The 24,214-nt window shown below is 46.9% G+C and overlaps 1 protein-coding gene across 14 annotated transcripts in view; it reads left to right on the top strand.

Annotated features, from left to right (window-relative positions):
- The first annotated feature begins 240 nt into the window (after window positions 1-240).
- Window positions 241-24,214, top strand: part of Ebf3 (EBF transcription factor 3) — a 116,687-nt gene continuing 92,713 nt past the window's right edge. For all 14 annotated transcript variants that reach the window (XM_051145509.1, XM_051145506.1, XM_051145503.1 and 11 more), the window contains exons 1-6: window positions 241-438; window positions 544-700; window positions 1,061-1,124; window positions 1,850-1,905; window positions 4,830-4,903; window positions 6,554-6,622. In XM_051145509.1, the coding sequence (XP_051001466.1) occupies window positions 305-438; window positions 544-700; window positions 1,061-1,124; window positions 1,850-1,905; window positions 4,830-4,903; window positions 6,554-6,622 (554 nt within the window). In that variant the 5' untranslated portion in view covers window positions 241-304. The remainder of the gene's footprint in view (window positions 439-543; window positions 701-1,060; window positions 1,125-1,849; window positions 1,906-4,829; window positions 4,904-6,553; window positions 6,623-24,214) is intronic.

Here is a 24,214-nt window from a genome sequence, read left to right as displayed (position 1 = left end):
TGAGCGCGCCTGCAAACAACAACAACAACAAGCGCCGCCGCGGCCACCGCGTCCACCGAGCCCTGCTACTCCGAAGCGCCGCGCCGCCGCCGGTGCAGCCCGCCCGCGTCCCCGGCCGTCCGCAGCGCCCGGCCGCCGCTGTATGCCGCGCCTGCCCGGGACGGGCTGAAGCCGGCGGCGGGCCGCACCGCAGGCGCCGAGCAGGGCCAGGGCGGCCAGGGCAGCCTCCTGCCGCCGAGCCCCGAGCGTCGCCGACCGCGGACGCGCTTTCGGCCGGGAGCCGCGGTCGCCGCCAGCAGTGTTCATGTTTGGGATTCAGGAGAATATTCCGCGTGGGGGGACGACCATGAAGGAGGAGCCGCTGGGCAGCGGCATGAACCCGGTGCGCTCGTGGATGCACACGGCAGGCGTGGTGGACGCCAACACGGCCGCCCAGAGGTACGTACCGGCCGCCCCCGCGCGCCCTGGCCCCGGCCCGGCCCGGCCCCCTCCTCCGGCCAGCGCCGCGCTGCTCACCGGGCCGCTGTCCCTTTCCTCCTGCAGCGGCGTGGGGCTGGCGCGGGCGCACTTCGAGAAGCAGCCACCTTCCAACCTCCGGAAATCCAATTTCTTCCACTTCGTGCTGGCACTCTACGACAGGCAGGGGCAGCCAGTGGAGATCGAAAGGACCGCTTTTGTGGACTTTGTGGAGAAAGAGAAAGTAAGTGTACACTGGCGATCGCACCCTCCCTCTACAGGAGTAGGGGGCAGTCGGTGCCCGCGCAAGGGGTCCGAGTGCTCCCCTTGGCGGCGGGAGCGCTCTGCTGGGCGATCCCGCCGCCACGTGCGGTCACATAGGCCCCTCCAAGGGCCAAGCAACTTCTCTGCGCCCTCGGACTCACTGGGGGCGAGGGGGACGCTAAGCTTGCGGCAGGAAAAGTGACATCACCGCGTAGCTGCGAGCCAGGAATCCTGCCTGCAGTGTGTGAGGCCAAGGGGCCTCGGTCCTGGAGGGGGACCGAGCGCGGTAACAGCGCCTGATGCGGCCAAGCTAAATGCAATTATTTATCGTTGCTTTCAGGAGCCGAACAACGAGAAAACCAACAATGGCATTCACTATAAGCTGCAGCTACTCTACAGCAACGGTGAGTACCGCTGCCTGCTGACTGCCCTTTCGCCTTGAGCGCTGCCTCTCTTCCCTCGATGGTTCCAGGACATAAAGATTTTGAGATTAAAATGACATGGGTGCAAACACGAAATCTTCTCATGGCATAGAAGGAAAACAAAACATAAACGATCGATAAGTCGATGGCACTTCACATGATTAACCGGTGGGGCTTGAAGTAGAAAGTAAAAGGAGGATCGATAAGGGCTCCTGCAGAACATCACTTTTAAGTGACTTTTTTCAATTTTGCAAATTAATGTTAATTATTGGGATAGGGGCAGTCCCCACAAGCCGAGCATAACTTACTTCCTGTGCACGATTTAGAAAGAAAAGAACCCTTGAGAGGCGCTGGAAGTAGTTCCGACTCTTCGTATAGATGCACTGTCTTTACGAAAATAAATGACCATATGGGCCCAGAGCTGCACTCTGGCCTGATCTTTGCTAGAGCTCTTATGCCTTCAAATGCGAACCGTGAGAATCCCGAGACCCTTAATTAAGAAAAGAAAACAGGGAGAGGAGACTAGGGTTTTCTGTCTCCCTCAGTCTTGTAGGAATTGCCTTAAAGCTTCGATGCTCCGTGGTGGTGGTAGTCCCAGGCACTGGGTCCCGGAGGCCCGCGAGTCCCTCCTGAGGTTCAGGCTAAAAGCTTGTTGAGAATTTGTCTTTTGTTTTTGTTTTTGTTTTTGTTTTTTTTTACCCCTACAGGCGTCAGAACAGAGCAAGATTTGTATGTCCGCCTCATAGACTCAATGACCAAACAGGTGAGAAAGTTTACGCCTCTGTACTCATTGTTTTTCCTTTCTGCCGAGCTAGGGTTGTCCTGGGGCTGAGAGAGCAGACTGACAAATGGACCTCCTGTATTTGTTTTTCATTTAGCTTCCTTGACATGCTAATGAGAATTCCATATTTATTGGAATAAATGGAGCGGTTGGTACAATAGTTTATGCTGTCATTAAAGCAGGACATATATGCCTTATTAAATGACTTGCGATTGGAATCAAACTCTGTCTTAATTACTTATCTTAATTAATATTTGACAGAAAAATTTCAAGATCCTTTGTTTATCTTTAAACGTTTCTTCTTCTGCTTGAAATAATCTCATTGATTTCCCTTCCTCCCCCCCCCCCCAAGAAAACTAACTGTGTCCCAAAGCTCATCGAGTTAGGCTCCACTAGTTATTTTCCCTCCTCCTTTCTAGTGTCATGGTCTAGTAACACGAGTCATGTATTTGGATTTAAAAGTTAAATGTGCTAGGGTGAAAAGTCACCTTGTTCTCCTCTCGTCCTTCTTCACCTCTCAGCCCCCCATCTCCATAATTCAAAGTCTGAGCTCCAGGGGTCACTCAAACCCATCCACTGCTCTGCTCTCTCTCCCACCCTCTGTCATACCTTGTAAATAACATAATTACAAGCAGTTCCTTATTAAATTATTTAACCTGTCTTGGTCAACTTTTCTGATGATAACTATTGGCTATCAGTAATGTGATTAACTGCAGAAAATCACCTCATTGCTTTTTGAGGGTGTTCGGTCTCTGCCTGCTAATGTTAAACTGGGCGATGTGGTATTGTTTTAAGGAGATTGCTTCCACTTTCTTAAAATAGAGTGTGGGGGTGTATGTACATAGAATTCCTAAATTAAGCACACCCTGCACTGATTGCTTTAGAATACAGTGTATGCTTGTAAGCTGCACTTCACACTAGAAATGAAAGTACCCTCTTCATTTTTGATGCAGACTTTGAGAACTGTAAACCAAATGGGAAAGAGCCCCCCAAGCTTCCTACAGTCCAGCACACATGCCTCTCATTCTCTGAGCACAATTTGCACATTTTATTCCTCCTTGAAAAAAGTTTGTCCTTACCTAGGCAGAGCATGAGGTTTTAAAGTCTGCAGCCGCAGAGCGGTGTGGCTTTCTCCTGGAGCAGAGATCTGGCAGGTAAACGTGTTTTTCTGACACAGACTGTGGTGTGCCCTTTTGCCAGCCTTGCCCTGATTCACAGAAGCTCTGGAACTCGGCTGCTGTTTGTCAGGCGGCTTTTATTTCCTTTGTACGTCGGGCAGAAGGTTTTGCAAATCGCTCTAGTCTAATTAGGAGGGTTTTTTTTTTTGTTGTTGTTGTCGCAGGCACTGCTAAGTTTCTGTGCCTCACGTGTGAGAGGAACAGGAGATTTCGTTTAAAGTGCACTTTTATTGTTTACTTAGCCTAGTACCTTTGCAGTGCACATAGTGCAGAAAAGAAAAGCATTTAATCTCACTGACGGGGATGGGAGGGAAAAAGTAAAGAAATAGCCTAGTAACTGATCAAAGAGTCAATGGCGCTGAACCGACAGTTTATGGATTTCTGTTTGTGCTACAAAATAAAAAATAAATCAAATATAAATACGGGTATCATCGGAGGACAATCCATTCTTTCAGAAGTACTGGTGTCGCCAAGGCTGCTAGCCCAGCAGCCCCAGGCAGCTCGTTGGCCTGTGGTGATGCCAACCACTTCTGTGGTTCCGAGCGGGCCGAGGTCCAGGCCGCGGACCGAGTCTTGCGGACTCTTCCCTCTTCCCAGGAAGCCAGTCCCGGACGCTTTGCAGAAAGGGCTTTGTCCGCTTGGAAGTGCAGGAAAGTGCGGGAGGAGGTTGGAAGTAATTTCCAGGGGTGGGGGGCGGGAACTGCGGAGAGGACAGCCCTCCCCCTTGGAGGAATTTTCTGCCCGGAACCTGCGGCTGGCGGCCCCCGCCTCCCGCCCCTCCCCCAGTGGCCTTTTCTCCTCTTCTTTGGGCGAAGCGGGCGGCGGCGAGGGCGGCCGAGCCACGGCTCCCGGCGGTGGAGCCGGGCTGGGCGCCGGCGTGAGCGCACCTAGGGTTTCGCACCATCTGGCGGAGCCTCTGCTCAAAACCCACCCGAGCGTGCGCGCAGACACTGCCTTTTTACCCGAGAAAAATCATTGTTAGCACTTTGAAAATAAACACCAGATTGGCCATTAGCACTTTCTTTCCAAATATCATCGGGCGAGAAGCACGTGGCTGCGCGGGCAGGGGCGCCCGGGGCCCGGGCCCTCCTGCGGATCGCCAGCTCCCTGGCGTGGTGCGAACACGTGCGGCCGCTGTGCAAGGCTTCCTGCTGGCCGAGGATGCAGATCCCGGTTGCCCAAGCCGTGGACCACCGCTCGGGCTCCGGGAGGCGGCGAGCAGGGCGCAGGGCTGGCGGCGGGGGCCTGGCCGGGGCAGCGCCTCGCGGCGCTAGGAGGGCTGCTCCTGCGCCTAGCGTCTCCTTGGCGTCCGGAGTCCGAGCGTGCTTTGATCGGCTTCTTCCGACAGACTGATCCGGCCTTAGTGTAGACAATGGCCGGAGAATACCGCCAATTTGCGGTGGCCCAGTATCAGGAGCCAGGTGGGAGTCTGCGCGTCCCCGCAGACTGCGCCCCGGCCTCGGCAGGCCCTGCCTCGCCCTCCTTGCAGCCCTCCGGAGTCCAGGCCGGCCGTGCAGCTATGGGAAGAGCTCTGCAGGTCGGCAGTGCGAGGCCGACGCAGCCCGGCCCGGGAGCCTGAGGTGGCGGGCGGGGTGGTGGCCGGCTGTGCTTGTCGCCTCTCCTGGGGGCTGTGCACCTGCCACCCTCGAGGCCTGAAGCGCCCGTGGCGGCTTGGTGCCCAAGCCGCGGGCGCTGCGTGACCCCTGCCTCTGCTTGTCCCTTACGCAGGCCATCGTTTATGAAGGCCAGGACAAGAACCCAGAGATGTGCCGCGTGCTGCTGACCCACGAGATCATGTGCAGGTGAGCCCCCGGGAGGCGGGCGGCCCGTGCGCCAGCCAAATCCATGCAGGCCGCGCTTGCAGGCGCCGGCCACCCCGCCCAACTGCAGCAGAGAGGGCGTCTATTGAAACTTAGTAGGCGGGAGGCCCCAGGCCGGGTCAGAGCAGCGTCCGGCCTCATTTCCCCAACAGTAATGATGGTCAGTGCTACCGCTGCTCAGCAGACCGGATTAACATGTTGGCCGTGTGGCGGCAATATAGTTTAAAAAAAAGAAAGAAAGAAAGAAAAAGAGAGAGGGAGAGAAAGAAAGAAAACAGACTAGGGGGATGCATCTGTCCTCGGGCAGGAGGCAGGGTTCAAGAGGACTCATTTGACTACTTCCATCTCCGACGCTCGCATCCTGAGACGAACAATTGTCTGTTATTGATAAAAAAGGAAAGCCCTTTGTACTTATTACAGAGCTCGTGTATGTGAGAATTGGATTGTGATTCTGTCAGTTAACCTCTTCCCTAGAGCAGCGATGCATCGTTCATATTGTTGTTAGATAGCATGCCGTTACTTGAGATCTCTGTCAGAAGAGCAATTTCCCACCTGTTTTTTTCTAACTACCACAAGAGTTTCGCCCCTACATGGCGAATAAAAACGCATCATTGACTTTGTATGTGTGGCATGTGAAATATAGTTGCAAGGAATAATAAGGGAAGGTTGTGCAGGCTTGCAGCCTACAGTAGCAGGCCCCATACTCTGAGGGGCATACTATCCTCGGCTATGGTGCCTGTTGCCTGAATGCCACTTCTGAGCAGAGGTATTGTTACAGCACCAATATACAAAAGCTGACTTTTTCTCATATCAGGTAATAAATATAAATTACAACCAATAAAGTGGAATTTCTTTATTATCCACTTCTGCATGTACAGCAATTAACATAGAAAGCGCACAGATGTGATTTAAGCTCTAAGTGGAAGACTGTAGACTTTCTTTAATCACTTTAGCTGTCAGCTTTAAAAGGCTTTATATACTTTGCCTACCATATGGTGTTAATTTAGCTAATTTAGACATGTAGCCATTATACAAGTATGCTTTTTTAAAATGCGAGAAGCATAACATTTTTGTTTCGTTTCTGCTTTAATTAAAGTTTCAATAACAGAGTTAAGGTAGGCTTAAAGAAGCGACAATAGAATTTTGTGATAGATTGATACGTGCTTTTGTGGTTATAATTAATAAGTGCCCCCAAAGAAATATTGGTTAGAGGTGGCATCTTGCATCTTTTCCAGAAATAACAGCTTGACAATTGGAGGTAAACAAAAGCTGAAGCCGTGAAAAGTTATTCCCTAGCCCCCAGCCTTTTCTCCTCAGTTCATTGCAAAGACAAACACCAGCAGCATGTTTTCTGCATTTTAGCATTATAATTTGTATAGGAGCTCTGGCTACCCTGCTAGTATTAATAGATGTGTTTAACTCTGCTCCTTCTGGCTGAAAGTTACAACATAAGTTTAACCTGAGGAGCATGTGAACTTGCTAGGTTGAAATTTGTCAAGCTGCCTAAGTAGAAAAACTATTTTCTTGACTCCTACCGCTTCCTTGTCAGACTTTGAAAAAAAAAAAAAATTACAAGTTGGACAGAGAAAGCTGAGATGAATGCTAAAACCCATGTTTACAATTGCCCCACAGCCGATGCTGTGACAAGAAGAGTTGTGGCAATAGAAACGAGACGCCCTCAGACCCTGTAATCATTGACAGGTAAGGATGACTTCTTTATTTTCAAAACAAAACGGTAGCAACAAGCAAAACTCTCTGCCTTGCTTGGTTTCCAGTGGCTTCTTAGCTTTGAGGCTGGTGTTGGGTTCATCTTGTGCACTGCACCATTTGTCCGCGTGTGTTATCATGCACAGGTGGGTTGACGTGGAAACCCGGTGGCTCGCTCTGTGGGGATTCAGTAATTGCTTGCGAGTTGTCAAGGGAAGCAGTTTCATCTGCCACTGCTCTCACTGTGAGGAGCACTTTATGCCTAGAGAGTCTCTGGCTTGAAAGCCAGAGATATGTCATAAAATGCTTTCTGCTAATTTGTTAACAAGTATTTCATTTTTTTTTTTGCATTATTATTTTTTTTTCTTTTTTACCTCGAATGGTCGTTGGAGTCGAAGCTTGGGTGGTGGTGGTGCTTTTGTAATCATCGCCCAATGGTAGAATGAATTTAATCTGCTCTCAATTAGTTGCAAAATGCCTCCTAATTTTTTTCCAATTGTGGCTGTCGTTTTATGTCAAGTAGCAAATATGTAACTAACAAACCAAAGTTGTTATAATTGAAACTAATTACACATGCTGGTTACATTTCCAACATTAATTTCCATAACTAGATTAGCTATATGCATTCTTTAGGTTTGCTGTTCCCCATCTTGCCATTTATCATGTTCCTTGGGCAACGTGGCATCCTTTTAAGATACCAATCATTAGTCCTAATGGTGCTAATGTGCACTTGGCATTGCCTTAGTGGAAACAACAAAAACACTGCCACCCTCCCCTTCTGACTCACCCAGGCTATTCTGAGGAGGAGAGAAGATTTCTTTCTTCTCAACAATGGGGAACAGCAAGGGGCCCAGTGTGTGATTGACTGCAGATTTTGAAATTGGTACCCAAATCGAATAAATGTTAGACGTGTATATACGACACCAGTTTTGTGAGGCAGAGCTTTAGACTGTTTTGAAGAGGGGTTGAGTTTCAGCAGCTTTCATTACAAAGTTATCTTTTGATCATGAACTTTGCTATCCAGGGTCTGAAAAATTAAACCCGGAAAACCCCACGAGTTAAGCCTAAAGAAGTCTGCGGCACCAGTGGAGAGCATTGCTGATGTTTAACTAGCTGGAATAGCTGTTTGCTTACTGGAGAATGTTCGGTATCTGACAGAAGGGACAGCTCTCTTATTAGTAATCAAATAGGGCTGACCAGTTGTGGCCGTCACTCAGGCAGTTGAGAACAAGTTCAACACTTTATGAAGCTGGGGCTACAGAAATCAATGGAGTTATATTTGTTTCCTGTGTTGTAGCTATGGAAAACAGACAGCTTTGGGTTGCTGTGTTGTGATGGAACTCTTATTTTATTTTATTATTTCTTTGGATGGGCTGAAGGTGTACTGAACATCCATTGGAATCTTGTCTGAGTGGAAAATGCTTGAGAAGCAGCCCACATTAGAAAATGCTTCATCTCTCCAATGATACTGGGAGATTTAAAATGTGGTTTGTTTTAAAATTGGGACTTAAAAAATATGCCATGATTGTGGAAAGACCATGTTGGTTTGACTCCGATTTTGGACACGGAGTCCCCCTTCAAAAGCACTTTTGGGTTTGTTCAGTTTTCAGTCACTTATTGAACTCTGATAGTGAACAACACCCAAGACTCAATTTTTAATCACATGATGGGCAGTGCTTTCCTCTGATAAACAGAATTTACTCTTTAATTCTCTTTTAAGGGGGAGCTCTGGTATATGTGTTTAATTAAAATATATGCAAAGAACACTCACACCTTTATAACCTATGAGAAGTATGTGATCATTGATATTCTAGAAGCACAAGAGGAAGGGAGAAATGTAAAAACATTTGGTTAATGGGTTTACCATGTTTATTTGAATAAGGAGGATTGAAGCTCCATTTACGCTTGGCATAAATGCTTTGGAGGTCTTAATTATTGATGAAAAATCTGCTCTGCTTCTAAATTCAAAGATATGACAATTTTATAGGAATTTTAATCACCTTCCATGTTAGGGATTTTAAGGTAAGGATAGTTTTATGTACTGACAAATACGACGCACATTTTTAGCATTCTTAAGAGAGCTGTCACTTGTAATGACAAAATACTATTAGCATTTTGTTGCTTGCTGTAAATCCCTGTGAAATGATTGTGGTATTGGCACTATCTCCAGCTTAAGGCATATTTCTAGAAGAGGAAAAAAAAATGAATTTAGTATTTGCTAGGACAGCTTGTGTTAATCAAAGAGAGATGCTCATCTTCAGTGGACGATCTCTTTGGAGCAGGGTGGTCATTTGCAGCAGAGATGTATCTCAATTTCATAATGCTGGCCATTTCTGTGGGGTGTGGGCTGCCTCTGAAAATTAGTTGCTCCTGTTGAGTTTTTAGCTTGGGTTTTTCTCTTGAGTATTGCAGAATAAAATGTCCCATCAGATTGGTGAGTTTACAGGTCCTCACCAGCCCTGTGATCACTTGGTTAGTTGGCTTAAGCATTCTGTACAGTGAGCTCCACTGGCTCTTCATGGCCTTTGGATACATTTAGCAGGTTCTGACCAGATAAAGCATATTTGTCCTGAGGATATAAACCAATAATTCCAACCTGAATTGAGATCAATGGGCTCACATTTGCTTCAACCCACACCAGGCTCTTCCACATGTTGGAACTGCTTTGTGTGTTATGAGAACAGGGAAGTAAGCTCCCCCGCTCTGGCTGCGTAATCACATTCTATAGGCCCTGATGCCTTAAATCAATTAATTACACAATTTAGTTTGGTTATCTTTCAGAAGTATTAGATACTTACAAATGGCATGGAAGACACTTCAAAGTAAAAGAGGTAGCGGGCAGGGGGTGGGGGTGGGCGGTGGACAACAGTGAGGCTGTCTCCCGTTAGAAACCTTTTCGTTTATTGTGAAGCTTTTCCTTATGTCGACTGTATCCTTCCACCTAAGATACTGTTGGGGAAACAATTTTTTAGAGTTTCATGTATTTAAAATAATATAGCAACTTACCAAGTCGAGAAGGAATATAGCACTGTAAAGATATGGCCTGTGAGAGGTGACACAGGAACAGATTATCTACATACACTGAATTGACCTACAAAGAGTCAGATGCAAGGAAAGAGGCCTACCTCCTCATACCACACACACACACACACACACACACACACACACACACACACACACAGTGATGCACAGCCACAGGCACTTTCCCTATGTGCAAGTGTGTGTATGCAAATACAAACATACTCACATATACATGCGTGAATGTTTATGGTATTGCTGAGAAGGAAGGGAGTATTATTTTCCTCATGAAATAATGTTTTCTGGGAAAACACAAAAGCAGATGGTCTTCATTAGGAACACCCATTGTCCACATATCCCAAATATGAGCAGATAAATCTCTCCTGTTTCACCCGTACATTCCAAGGGCTGCAAGTGATTACAGGATGTCGGCATAGCTGCTAAACCCAAACCACACTTGGGCTCACATTATTCGCCTGTGCCATCCGGGTCTGTTTCCTCAGGAGCTCTGGAAATGCCTGGGGAAGGCACATCACTTTCCCCTCCCCTTCCCCACTCCGCCTGGAGAGGATTGAAACACAGAGTCCAACTGTTGCAGCCTGTGGAGCCCACAGGAGCAGGGCAATGCGGCTGCCCACTCGGGCTGGCTGCACACCGTGGGCTGCGTGCAACTGAGAGCACGCTCTGCAGGGCGGTTCCAGATGGCACTGTCTCTGGCGTCCATGCTTGCTGGCATCTCTGCAGCAGGCAGTGCCCCCTCCCCAATAAATCTGGCATTAGTCTATAGAGTTTGGGAAACTTATCATTCCAAGTCTGTCCTACTTTCCTGTCTGGGAGCCAGACATCTGTTTATCCTATTTTCTTTCATACAGAGTTTGGAATGGCTGTAGTTTTTCTTTTCTTTTTTTTTTTTTTAAGGGGGGGGGTTTGCATGAAGTTTTGTCATATTTAACAGCTGTTACAGAATTTCAGCCCTGTGGGCTCTGAAAATACTTTTCAGCTGACCTCAGATTTTTATACATAATTGACATTGGGTTGTAGAAAAACATTATTTGCTTAACCTCTCATTGTCTGCGATTTCACACTGTCTCTGGTCCGAGGGTGTAAGTACCAGCAATTTTAGCTCTGTGCTCTCTCTCAACCCTCCAAAGCCTTGCTTTGATTCATTTGTGTTTTAAGTTTACACCTTTAAAGTGGTTGCAGAACGGTAGCCCAAAAGGACTGGAGGTTTTCTTTTTCTTTTTTTCTTCCCCTCTCTCTCTCACTCACTCTCTCTCTCTCTCTCTCTCTCCTTTTTTTAGTCAACAGTGTTTCCTTTCACTTCCTGTCACAAAGGTCAAAGAGAGCCGACCTTTGCTGGCAGTCCTGCTTGCTGAATTATTCATGGGATTGACTTTTTGTCAGCGCACACAGTTGTGCTCTGGGACAATTTATTCATTTACCTCATTTAAAGCTCCTTTCTGCACCTGTTCAAGTATTAATATCATGTAATTTGGGCCTAATGCCGATTTTGCTGAACACTCATTATATTTTTTATTAGCTATATTTCCAAACGATTATGTATGATTATTACCAAGCCTTACAAACAGCACCGGGTTATTCCCCAGCCCCTTACATCTTCTTGTCAGGTTGTTTTCAGAAGCAGGGTGGATAAACATTTGACCAGTCCCGATGTTTTTATTCCTACTCCATCTCCAAGCAGAGAACTTAAAGCTCCCTCCCTCATGGCCTTGCATGAGCGTGATTAAATCCAACTCGGCGAAGCTGTACAAATGCCAGCGTTTATAAGGTCAACGCTTTTGTTAAAAATGCTATGTAAATGAGGATCTGCAAAAAGGGACATTAAATAAAATTAAATTCATTGTCTTCTTTAATGTCATTTACATTTTGGCTAAGCCTCGGCCTGTCAAGGAGGATTTTAAAAATAATTTTAATTACACATCATTTAAGGAACCCAAGGTTTTCTATTCAGTAGCATTTGGATAACCTGCAGAACGGAGACCGTTTGTTAACTTCTGAAATGACGAATTGTCATTCTGTATGCATAATACAGCAAGAACAGCATAGTTTGCTGTTAATTTTTCCTTCTCAGTTTTCTTGAAAGTGAATATAATTATCATCAAACAGGCCTCGAGACCCTGGAGTCCTCCTCTTGGCCTTGGCTGGGAAGCTGAGACACTCTTTGGTTCTGGTTCTGTTTTAATACATGGGGACTTCAGAGAAGGAAAAATATTGGCTAGAAATTTGGCAATATTAAAATGCACTTTGGATGAATGGAATGGCTACAAAGACTCTGATTCTGGTTGGCATGCGCCCCATTTGGCTCGGCCCGGCTCAGGTGTGAATGGCTGTTTTATTCCCTGGTATGCCAATAGAGAGAGGCAAAAAGTTCACCATGTTCATTCATCCTTTAATTTTTTTTTCCATAAACTTCTGAAACATAAACAGAAAAGGAAGAGCAGCTTAACAGAGTCACAGTGACATGCTTTCATCAAGATAGGGTAGCACCAGGAACAGTGCCCACTTTGTGCGCTTCTGAGCCCACCACCGTGCCACAACTGTCCATCAGGCATGCCACAGATTTGTATATATGCTGATGCTGTGTGCCACAGTGAGGAGGGGCGGGCACATCGGGGGCAGCATCAGGCCTAGGGTTTACGTTTCTGCTCTAGGCTCAGGAGGCCTACAGAGATTTATGGCTGCCTGGTTTGGCTGGGTAAGGCCTATAGGGTGACCAGGCCAGGCCGGTGGAGAGCTGGGTTGGAAAACAAGCCACAGGCCCACAATGACTTCCGCAGCACTCCTAACTAAGCAGCTCAGATTCTCAGCAGCTTTTGCAAGGGCTGGGAGCTGTGTGGTGCTGCCTGCTAGGGGCAGGCAGCGGCAGGCAGGCAGGCAGCGGGTTGCTATGAAAATGCAGGGCTGGAGGGAGGGGCTGGAAACAGGGCTGTCAGAAGCTATACTCCAGGAGGGATGTTGACGCAGACCATCCCCGCGCCTCTGCGGCAGTCTTATCAGGTGAAGAGGAAAGATATAGCCGGTGCCTGTAATCGTGTTAGGACGGCATGGACGAATTGGATTACGGTATGGAAAGCCGTCCAAACTCAGAGTTCTGTTACGCATGCTTACAGGAAGCAAATAATTACGCTCTGTGCACCAGGAGATAATTGGGGCTGGCCAGAGGCCTTCTTGTGATGCTGGAGAAGGCAGGAGAAGCTGGCCTCCTAGAAGCCTGTGGGAGGGGAAGGGCGATCTTCCCCAGATATAGGTGGCTCAAGTTGATGCTATAATTTTCGGTTACTTTTCAAAGATGGTGAATAATTTATCAGAATTCAAACTCACAGTAGCAACGGGAGGCATGTTGGAGGAGATAAAAATTCCAGGCTCTAATGATGGAGATTGTCGTGGCAGACAGGAAGTGATTGACAAGTGGGGGTACAGGAAGTGAGAACTCGAGGAGCTTAACCTGTACTTGGCAGAGCTGCGTTAGCTTGCACTCTGAGAAAATGAAAACCATTCACCCGTCCGCTCCCAACTGCTCTCCAGAACACACGCTTCTCTTGTTTGTTTATCTTAGTAGCAAATCTCTCCAAAATGTTTGCGGTTAAAACTCTATATAATGAGACATTATGCTGGCATTATGAATGCTTTAAAATAAAAATATGGCTATCATTTAGAAAAATAAGTGGAGGGGTTTTTATGGGTTAAGGGTTTTCTTGTATTTTATAAGCTCGGACTTGGGGTAACTAATGTTTATTGCATCCTCGACAACACTTTCTAAAATGCTTTATTCAGAAAACAGCCTGTCACATCTGTCAAAATTGTAAATGTTGTAAATTTGCCAAGCAATTGGACGAAGAGCAGCACGTTTAAGGGCATAGGAGAACTCTGACTTCAGTTGCTTTTGCATCCCTCATTTCTCCTGCCTTAAAAAAAAAATGAAGGAAAAATAAAAACCCCTGTCTATCTGCAATTCCTTCACTGGAGGTTACTCAGTTAGAAAATGTTCAAAATCTAGGAGAGGGCCCTGTGTCTGTGGATGGTGAGCATCCCCTGAAAGCAGCAGGGCCGTAAGGAGCGCCTTCCCGGTAATTCACTAGGAAATGAGTTTACCATATGCAGAAAGGAAGGGGCTCGGCTGGTGTTGTTGCAGGACACAGAGCCCAGGCCCCACTAGCGGAAGAAGTCGGCTCCAGCATGTCTCTGCTGGAAGACTCAAGAGCTGCTGCACATCTGGGTGGGGGGGGGGGGGAGGCCTCCTCTGCCCTGACAGGCAGTGCTAGCCTTGCCCCACCTCTACCCCTGTTCTCCAACCCCCTGCTTGTAATTCTCACTTCTTTCTCTTAGCAAAAAGGAGCAAGGGCAGGAGGCCATGTTAAAGCGATACAACCAAACACAACTTTGGCAGTGTTCAAGGATCTCAAAACATTTGCCCTCCTGATGTCGAATTTACAAAGTGGGAAACCATCCTTGACTTTGGAGGCTGGCCCTATGCATGCGGTGGCTTCTATGAGGGCATAGTTTCTCCCTTTTCTGGGGGTTTTCAGCAAGAGTCTAAGTTGTACACATATGTACAGAGTGGACGCTCTAGACTGTATAAAAATAGGTTGTGCCTGAGCCTGGTCAGGGTCATCCAAGGGTGTCACATGTACTGCACCAGCCTGAGATTTGATTCCAAGCCCAGATGGGTGTCCCACCGTCCTCGGGAGTACAGGTGGCATGGGCCAGTAGGTCATCCAACTTTGACAAGGGATAGGTCCTGTCATTAGGAACAGGATGACCATAGCCCAGTGCCGCTTCCAGCCAGGTCAACTTGATATTTCTGGTTCTGGAGTCAGAGATGGTCTCTGCCCTGGCTTGAGGACAAGTTTCCTCCTTGAGCACCCTTGAGGGTTGCCAAGACTCTCGGTGCCAGGGGTATCATACCTAGGGATCTGAGTACTGCTCCAGCAGGTAGGGCAGGTTTGTATTTGTACCAAGCCCTCATCACCCAGAACTGTGTGCCCATCTCTGTAGAATACCACCCTGCAGGCAGGCAGGAGAGGACACTGGGCATTGCAGGTGGGCCCAGGAAAGGAGTGACCACAAGGCAGGGACTTTGGAGCTGCCTAACATGCACTGCCTTATTTGTGCATCCAGACTGTTTTCCAGAGAAGTTTTAGGTTGACTGAAAACTGAACTGAAACAATAAGTTCCGTTACCTTTTCCCAGTCGGTCCTAAGCTCCCAGTGTGAAGATCTTGCACTAGGTAAGGGACACTGGTTACAAGCCAACTAATGTTGATACATATTAACTAAAGTCCACAGATGACTGGAGGGCTCAGTGGGTGTTGTACATCCTGTGGAGTTTGACAAATGTCTGATGGCATATATCTCTCATCATATGTCTTGCCCTGGCCTCCATCCCTCTATGTCCCTCTGTCACTCTATGTCCCTCTCCCTTCCCAAACCCATGGCACTTGCTCATTATTCCCTGGATCCCTTTTCTTCAGAGATGCCACAGTTAGGACCATGCTAACTATGCAGGCTTTCCAGACCCGCTGTCTCCAAGAAATGGCATGCCCTGAAATTTTCCTCCTGTTCTTTCACAATGCACTGTTAACACCTTTGTGATTCTTTTTTTTTTTTTTTTTTTTAACTTTAAAAAGTTTCTTCCTTTCTTTCCAGTCTTGGTGCTTCAATGTTCATCTCTTACACCCCTGAGCTTGTGTGCAGCACGTTATGGTTGAAAGTTGTTTGTGGGGTTCTTGTGGCTTTTGCAGGCTGCACATTCCACTTGCCCTCTTCAAGTTCTTGGCTCCTTTACAAAAAAAAAAAAAAAAAAAATAAAGCATTTTAACTTTATATTAAGCATTTATTGAAATGGTATAGCTCAATTTCACTTATTAGGGTTTTATTTCCTAAATAATACTGTTTGGAATATTTAAATCATGTAGGCCATTGAAGGAGAATGATTAAATTATTGGAAAGGCAACCGTGCTGCCCCATGGCATAAAAACAGGATGAATTCAGCATTTGGTGTAGTTGTTGGCTTTTTTTTTTTTTTTTTTTTGGTTTAATAAATTAAACTACAAATTTTCCTAATTGCCAAACTAAATGTTAGGCCAACTTTAGCCATTGCTGACAGTAAAATAGAACATAAAGCCTGCTGAGAGTTATATGTGGTATTTAATACGAGACAGAGTAATGCTTGGGCTTTTTACGGTTTAAGTATGAATTCACACCCACAGCATTTGTTTCACATTAGGAAAGGTTTGTAAATCAGATCAGTGTGCTGGGATGGGGTGGCCGGGTGGCCTCTCCTCTTGATATTTGGTTGTTGGGCTTGTGGCCAGAGATGGCTCCCCATCCACTTCCCCATCCTCAATGAAGCGATAAGCCCCATGACACCTGGAAGATTGGGTCAGGAAACAAGTCGGGGATTGGATTGGATGAACGGTGTTGTCCCCACCGTGAGAGGTCACCAGTCTGAGCTGGCCACTGGGCAGCAGCCATCAGTTACTCAGACATTGGCTGTTGTGGGTCCCCAGCCAGGGGAGGCCCCAGGGAGAGAAGCAGGACCTGGGAGAGTGTTTCACAGGGAGCAGCAGTCACTGCCATTTGTTAAACGTGACAAGCGGGCTCTAAATATAACGGTTCTTTCCCCAAAGATCATTACTTTGAACAAATAATGAGTCATGCAAGTTACTACACAGCCAGGGTCCCATCCAGAGCTGGGCCTTTGTGTGGCTCAGATGCAGACCCTGCCCATTCAAGGACAGGTCTTCTCCTAGTCCAGGCCTGACCATGGGAGCTCACGTCCTGGACACTGGCCTTGCCTCTCTGTGAGCCTGTCTTGTTGGTCAGAATTCCTAGAAAATCTTAATGTGAAAACACACCCGTCTAGGGGCAGAATATTCTCTCTCTCTCTCTCTCTCTCTCTCTCTCTCTCTCTCTCTCTCTCTCTCTCTCTCTCTCTCTCTCTCTCTCTCTCTCTCTCTCTCTCTCTCTCTCTCTCTCACACACACACACACACACACACACACACACACACGTCCTATAGTTTGAAAATACTTCTTTTCACGCTCTCAGGCCTACAGGTAGACATAACAGCAGGAAATGCTCTGGGCATTTGTGAGACCTGGAGTAGGAAGTGTGCTTGCTGGGTTTGGGGTGCCCGTCATGAGTGGTGGTCATGGCCCGTGTTTGCTGAGACCCTGGGATAAACTACTCCCGGCAACCAGAGCATCCAGACCCCTTTCCAGCACCAAACTCATTTGTTCCCATTTATTAGGCTGTGCACAGTAACTAATTTACATTGTTTCAGAGTTATGTGTTATGGTAATTTATTGCGTGTGCGGGGGGTCACACAGAGGTGACCAGTCACAGGGCAGATTCCTGTAAGGCGAGGAGGGAGAATTCAGGAGAACCAGGGAAGGCAAGGGGTCTGTGATTTTAAACCGGCTACAAGTCTTTTTAATCACAGTTTGATTTATTCCCTGTGACGTGGCTGGCTTTACTCTTATTCTCTGTTTTTTAACAAATCAGAGTTGGAAACAGGATTTTTTTTTCCAGAAGGAAATGGTAGCGATACTTTCTAATGAGTGGAGACTTTTTACTAATGCCCTGAATAAAATATTTGCCAGCGGCCTCCACTAAATGTAAAAGCACTCCGCAGAGGAAACAATGTCGTCACTGTTCCCGCCTCATCATAGCAGGTTTCGTTATCAAGTTGAGGAAAAAGGCTTGTTTAGGCGAAAATAATGATCATAAATAGAGCTGTACAGTGGGGCTCAAGGCAGCACTGACAGAGCCTGCTATCAGGACCTGCAATTCCAAGGAAATATGAGTGTTCTGATCCAGGGAAGCAGTAATTATCTTTTTGTGAAGAATGTACAATGGTGTCGGATGATGAATTGATCGCAGATTGGAAGCGTGGTTCAACTGTCATGTTACAGAGATAAGAGAGAGCCGCGGGATTGCTCATCGCCTTTGCTAGTTCACAGCCAGCCAGTTTATTAGCACAAATCCCAAATGTTTAGTAAACTCATTAGGTCCCATCTAATGCTAATTTATCATCATAGGTGGAACCTAGCAGTGAGGCCGGAGGACAGTACGGAATCCGTGTGATTTACAGAGCTTTCTGATCAATCACTTTCTCTGTACTGACCATTTTTCTTCAAACGCTTTCAAGGGGCCTGGGTGAGCCTTAGGATCACACCATTCCAGTCGGTCAGGGTTTTTGGAGTTATCTTCCCAAGGATGGTTATCTGAAAGGTTAGGAAATCCTATACAAGCTGATGTGAGGCACAGAACCGGGGGCTCTGGGATCGCTGGGCTGCCTTTTCTCCACCCCCCCACCCCGTCCTCCCCTCCCCTTCTTTCTCCTCGCCAGCCCTTTCCTTCTGTCTTTCCTTTTCCTTTTACAATCTGGTCACAGAGTCGAATTCAAAGAATTTCCTTGCAAAATCAGTTTACCAAGAAATGCATCATGGTACATAAATGTCAAGTGCAGTTTATTCTAAACTTCAGACAGTGTTTTTCTTTTAAAAAATCAAGCTTTAAATGCCCAGTTCTCCTGACATTTTCGTACATATTCTATAGTGTTTTCGAAGAGGATAATAACCTTTGCTTGATCCCAGGCAACAGCTGCAAAGATAATGAAATTCTTATGATATTTCACCAGGTAAAATGTGAATTGCAGAAGAAAAGCTATTGAATTTTTATGGATCTTAATCGCATAAAATGAGATTCATGGGGCATACGTATAACTATACTCGGTGGACCAGCTGGCTGCAGTTGCAGCGAGGATTCACCGCGTGGTGTGAGGGGCGCTCCAGCCTCCACTAAAGAAATGCTCCCCAAACGCTGCCTTCAGCTTGCCCTAAGAGTGATAATGAAATATGACAGAAATTTCCTTGTGCTGGATCAGTGGCAAGCGAGGTCCTCCACCACCAATATTAATTCATCTGACTTATGTTCCAGTCTTGATTTACCTTATGATTAAAAACTTCTGCAGGTCTGCTCAGCAATTGAGATCAGATCTCATCTGCAGCCCAGCGGTATTGATCCCTATTTAACATCAAGGCTCAGAATTGATTGGCATTGATTAACAATAAAAATGCTCTCCTCCATGTCCAGCCGCCAAGCCAGCATCCTGAAAGAAGGACGCTATGTCGCCCGTCTCATTGACCAATCTGAAAAGAGAAACGGCCCCACCCGCAAGTAAACAATATATTTTAATGTTATTGTAGCTGGATGCTGGACCGACACTGCAAATTGATTTTATTCTTGTTGTATGAGATAAATATCTTTAATAAAATTCTCATTTTATTTAGGATTTTACAGGAATAACTTGATTACTCAAATAGTGGTATTTTTCTTTTCCCATGGTGTAAAAAATGGATTAAAACATAAAGGCTATAATAACGTAATACTAGAGACAAAATGTTAATCAACTTTGAAACTGCGCACAGGATGGGAAAGTCCAGGGAGATGTTTCTCGTGTGGAGGCAGCAGGGAACCCGGAGGACAACTGGCTTTGCAGAGCATTTTACCCTGTCAGCTGGAGGGCTGGCTGGCTGGACCAGCACATGACTGCGCTTGAAGGCTAGCTCCTCTGCAGAATGCCTTGAGAACATATGGCTCCAGAGAGCTCAGCCCAGCAGAACTACTCAACAGGAGCAAGCCAGCCACCTCAGAGCGACTAGGCCTTTGTTTCTGCTTTGTTTTTGCTTCCTCCTATAGATGCGACCTGAGAAAAGGAATCTCCAGCAATTGTTTTAATTAATAGCAGAGAGGTTTAAAAAGTGAACAGAGGAAAATAAATTAGAAAAGTCTTGCACACTCTTAACTTTTGATATGCTTTCTGGGGAGCCATCCTCTTCCCTAGTCCGGCTGGTAACCCCTAGCAACCCTTTAGCGCATATCCTTAGCATCCAAGCGCACTGGAGGCCAGGTCCAGCTGAAAGGAATTATCCAATCTCTAACATACAGAAGTTTACAGTTATATAATGATGGAGAAAACCACAAATCCCAGGGGATGTCAAATTTTAGAGATACTTTTAAAATGAAATTATCCAGCCAAGCCTCTAAGACAACCTTCTTGTGCTTAAAGACAATAGCTACAATCTGGGATTAATTTCTTTTTTTTGTGATAGGGCAAATCCAATTTGCTTCTTTAACTGTTGATTAAGGAATCAGTTCTACAAGGCTGTCCTCTGGAATTATTTGCTGTTTATTTGTCTGTGGAGAGCTTCTGGAATCCCCTCCAACTGGGAAGGCCAGGTCAGGCATGGCTGTAATGAAGAGCTGCCTGGCGGCTCTAGGCGCTCCACTCCGACGGCCTTGTTTGTGTAGAAGAAATAGTTGGTTCTTTGAGCAGCCACTTGCTATCACGCCTGCAAAGGCAGCGCAGAGAGGAGGACCCAGCTCCATCTTCTCTGTGGCCTTTCTTTCGCACTCTAAGGGGAAACACCCATAAGAAGCAATACATAAGAAAATACCTTAAAATAGAACGTATCTCATTTCAAGGTCCCTGAATTAATGTCACTGTGTGATCTGATATCAGGAAAACCAAGGTGTCTGGCTCTTCTTCTGCCAGGACTTATCTTCCCTCCCATGGGATGGTTATGAGAAGAGGGTCTGTTCTGTTCACTTAAAACCGAACGTGAGTACTGAATGTAGTCCGCCTCCGGTTTTGTTTAGAAAAACGAGGCCTACCCGTGATTTGCAAGCAGATGTGTAATATTTAACAAGAGCTGTACATTATCTTCACCCCTGAATGTTTCTGTGTGCGGGAGCCCAGCCGCAGTTTTCCCCAAAATTGTCCCAGGCCCTGAGTGACCTGCTCTGTTGGTTGGTTTCTGCCTGCTTTCTGGGATTCGATAGCTCTCCTTGCACTGGGAAGGGTGTCCTGTCGGACATATGGTGTTGTGTTCTGGCAAAGTGTGTCCCGGGGTAGCTGAGGCGTTATCTGGTCTTTATGTGCTGATGGCCATTTGCCCTTGTAGCAGAATGAAGTATGATTTTTTTTGGTTTTAAGGCTTGGGGAGGAGATGCCTTTTCTCCGGCACATCTTGCCTTGCCATCCTAGAAGAAAGACATACATACACAGTGTCAGGGGACTACCAGCAGCCTCTAGACAGGGTTGCCCCAAATGGGAGCATGTTCTAGGTCCACTCAGTATCTTCAGGGAGACATCTGGATGCTCGCATATGATTTTTAGGTTTGTAAAAGTTGTCGTAGAAAACTGAAAGAAAGAGTAGCTGAAAAACAGTCGATGTATCAGAATTTGTGTTGGCCAAGTATGTGTGGTTCTTGTGCCTGAACTGGGGGAGTTGGGCTCCCCAAGGTGCCTGCTACAGGCATGTCAGAGCTTGAGCCACTAGTATAGAGCTTGAAGTTCAACTTTGTCACTGATAGCTTCTGTCTTTGACTTACTGCTGGGACTACCCTGGCTATATGGTGAAGGAATCCCACGTGTAATTCTTTTGACTTCTAGGGGCCTGGAAAGAGCCCTGCTCTGCTTTCCTTTTCTTTCCCCACCTTCCTATCCTTGTATTTTGTTTTCCTTTTTTTGGTGGGTTTTTGAGACAGGGTTTCTCTATGTAGCCTTGGCTGTCCTGGACTTGCTGTGTAGACCAGGCTGGCCTCGAACTCATAAAGATCTGCCTGCCACTGCCTCCTGAGTGCTGGGATTAAAGGTTTGTGCCACCACGCCCAGGTCTTCTCCTTGCTTTTATGGCCATCAGCATCGTCAAGAGTTGCCTGCAAAGCTGTCTCTTGCCACACTCTGTGAACAGTCTTACAGATATGGCCCGGGAGGCTGTGCGTTGAGGGCTCTTGTCTCCATGCTCACTCATGTCCCACCTAAGAGCCTGTCTGAGGTGGCAAACTGAGTTGCTCCGTGGGTAGACAGGTGGCCTTGGATGAGAAAGGTTTCAGGACTCTAGGCTAATGAGTTGAGCGCATGGCTGCTCCTTCTTAGCCAGTCGCCTCTTTCTAGTAGGTGTAAGAGGAGGCCAGATATGGGAGCCTACCATTGAAGCCCTGTTACCATTCATGCCAGAGATCATAGGGTGACCACATCTCACCATTGGGCTGTTCTTTGTAAGAGATGTCTGCACAACTGAGTCTGTAATTATTGGTTTGGGGCATTAAGAAGATTGTCTCTGAGACTACTCAACTGGGAAGTGCTGCGGTTGGGATTTGAACCCAGACTGTTGGGGCCCTTCATTCATTCACCCCTTTGGTTAGGGCCCATGGTGTCCAGCAGGATCTGAGGTAGGCCCCTGTTAAGCTCTGGAAAGTACTTCTCTCTCTTGACCTCCAGGAAATGCTCGAGAGGTTTCATACTGTAGGCCTTGGCCCATGAGACAGAAGGAGAAGGCTTCTTGTGATGCACAGGTATGGCACTCACCCTGTGCAGAGTGCTGTGGGTATCTGTGTGGTGGTCAGGTGGTTTATGAGTGAGGACATGGTGGATAATGAGGAGAAGCCCTAGAACACTTGTGGGCCTGAGAGAGTTGGGCTAGATCTCTGTAGAGCAATGAGCTTAGAGAGGAGATTGAGAACACGGGATATGGTGGTGCACAGCTGTAACCCCAGTGCTTGGGAGGTGGAGGTAGGTGGGTCAGAAGTTTAAGGTCATCTCCAATTGCGTAAGGAGTTCAAGGCTAGCTTAGGATGTATACAATACTCTAAAAACACAAGAGAGAGTAAGGATATTTTTAATATAAGTGGAGAGACGTATCAACATACTGCTGTGTATGCAGCCAGAGGGACACCAAGCTCCACCACCTCAGGGCTTCTCAAGTCCTTAGAAGGCTGTTTGGAAATATCAGCCCTAAGTGCAGTTGTCACGTTGGTTCCTTCTTCTCAGCCCTTGAAACGATTCAGAGACCTTCTGGTCTCAGCTCATGTGGCAGAAGTTTGCTGTTGACTCGGAGATCTCCAGTTCCGTGTGGGAATTCTAATTCCATTTATCAATGAGACATGCTGAAAGGGGTTCGGTATGATTAAGCTCTATGGTGGGAAAACCCAGGGCAGCAACATCATAATGCCGACCCTTCAGCCAAATTGAGGATGCTACAGTGGGCAAGCTGGCTCTGTCTACAATGCCCCATGTGTGGCTAAACAAACAAATACAAGCAAAACAATGGTCTGGGAAATGGCTCAGTCATTAAGCACTGGGACCCAAGTTCAGAACTAGGAACCCATCTAAAAAAGCCATGTTGGTGGTGTTTTGTAATCCCAGCTCTGAAGAGATAGAGACAGGTGGATTCTCTGGATTCACTGGCCAACCAGCCTACTTGCTGAGCTTTCAGGCCAAGTGAGAGACTGTCTCAAAAAATAAAGGTGGATGCAGCTAGAAAGATTGTTCAGTGGTTAGAGCACATGCTGCTCCTTCAGAGGCCTGGGGTTCAATTCGTAACACCCACATGGTGCCTCATAACCATCTGTGACTCCAGTTCCAAGGGATCTGACCTCCTTTTCTAGCCTCTCAGGGCACCAGGCACATGCAAGACACACAGACATACAGACAGACAAAAACAAAAAAACAAAACAACAACAACAACAAAAAAAAACCCAAACCAAACCAAACCAAAACAACAACACTCATACAATGAAAAAAAAAAATAAATATTAAAAATTAAAAAAATGTGTAGCATCCGAGGAATGACACCTGAGGTTGTTCTCTGACCTTCACCTGTGTAGGGTAGACATGTGCATGAACACGCACGCACGTACACACTAACACACGTCAACACATACATACTCGGCAGAACAGGATAGAAACACAGATCCTTAAACAAAACCCGTGCTGTAAGAACAAGAGTGTCTGAATTGCCCTGTGCGCTGGCCACCGCCTTTCTTCTCAAGGATTCTTAGGGAGTGTGGGGGGGAGGGGTTGTGTCTCTGTTTTTCCAGGAGTGTCTTTCTTAAAGTCCCCAAGGGCAAAGCCTGTTTGAGCCTTTGGAAGTCCAGTTCCTTGACTTTGGGAGTGAGACCGTTCTCCAAGTTACCCTACCTGAGAGTCTTAAACCCCACCCATCCTTGGAGGGGCAAAAGCCTCTGCTGCACACAGACTTCGTGGCCCAGCTCTTTGATCCCAGACAAGATGCAAGACTCCTGTACTGGGGTAGGGCTGTGTCACTCATCCCTGAAGGCCGTTTCCAGTTTTCAAGGATTCACTGAGCCTTTCCTTGCTTTCCATGACTTGTGTCCCCTGGTTGCTTGATATTTTTGAGAGGGGGGGGGCAGTTTGGATAGTGCCTCCTTGGAATTCTGGATGGGACTGAGTTTTGTTCATATAAAGTGAATCATATGGAGTCTAGGGCATAAACGAGCCAGGAACAAAACCTTCCCATGAAGTCAGAGCCTCTCTCTGCTCAGCTCAGCCCTGCCCTGTGGGACGTTGCAGTGGTACAGTCTTCCACACACAGGCTGTCCTGCTTCCATTGGATAGCCTCAGCTACCTGGACCCTGGGCAACCCTCGCTGTATTCTGTAGTCTCAGCTGCTGACATTGTCCCTAGAGACCTCCCCAGCCCTTCCGTGTCCCTTGGGTAGTACCCACTGGGGTCATG

Source organism: Acomys russatus, chromosome 5 (assembly GCF_903995435.1).
Source record: "Acomys russatus chromosome 5, mAcoRus1.1, whole genome shotgun sequence".
NCBI classification, from domain to species: Eukaryota; Metazoa; Chordata; class Mammalia; order Rodentia; family Muridae; genus Acomys; species Acomys russatus.
This window is presented reverse-complemented; position numbering and strand designations above follow the sequence as displayed.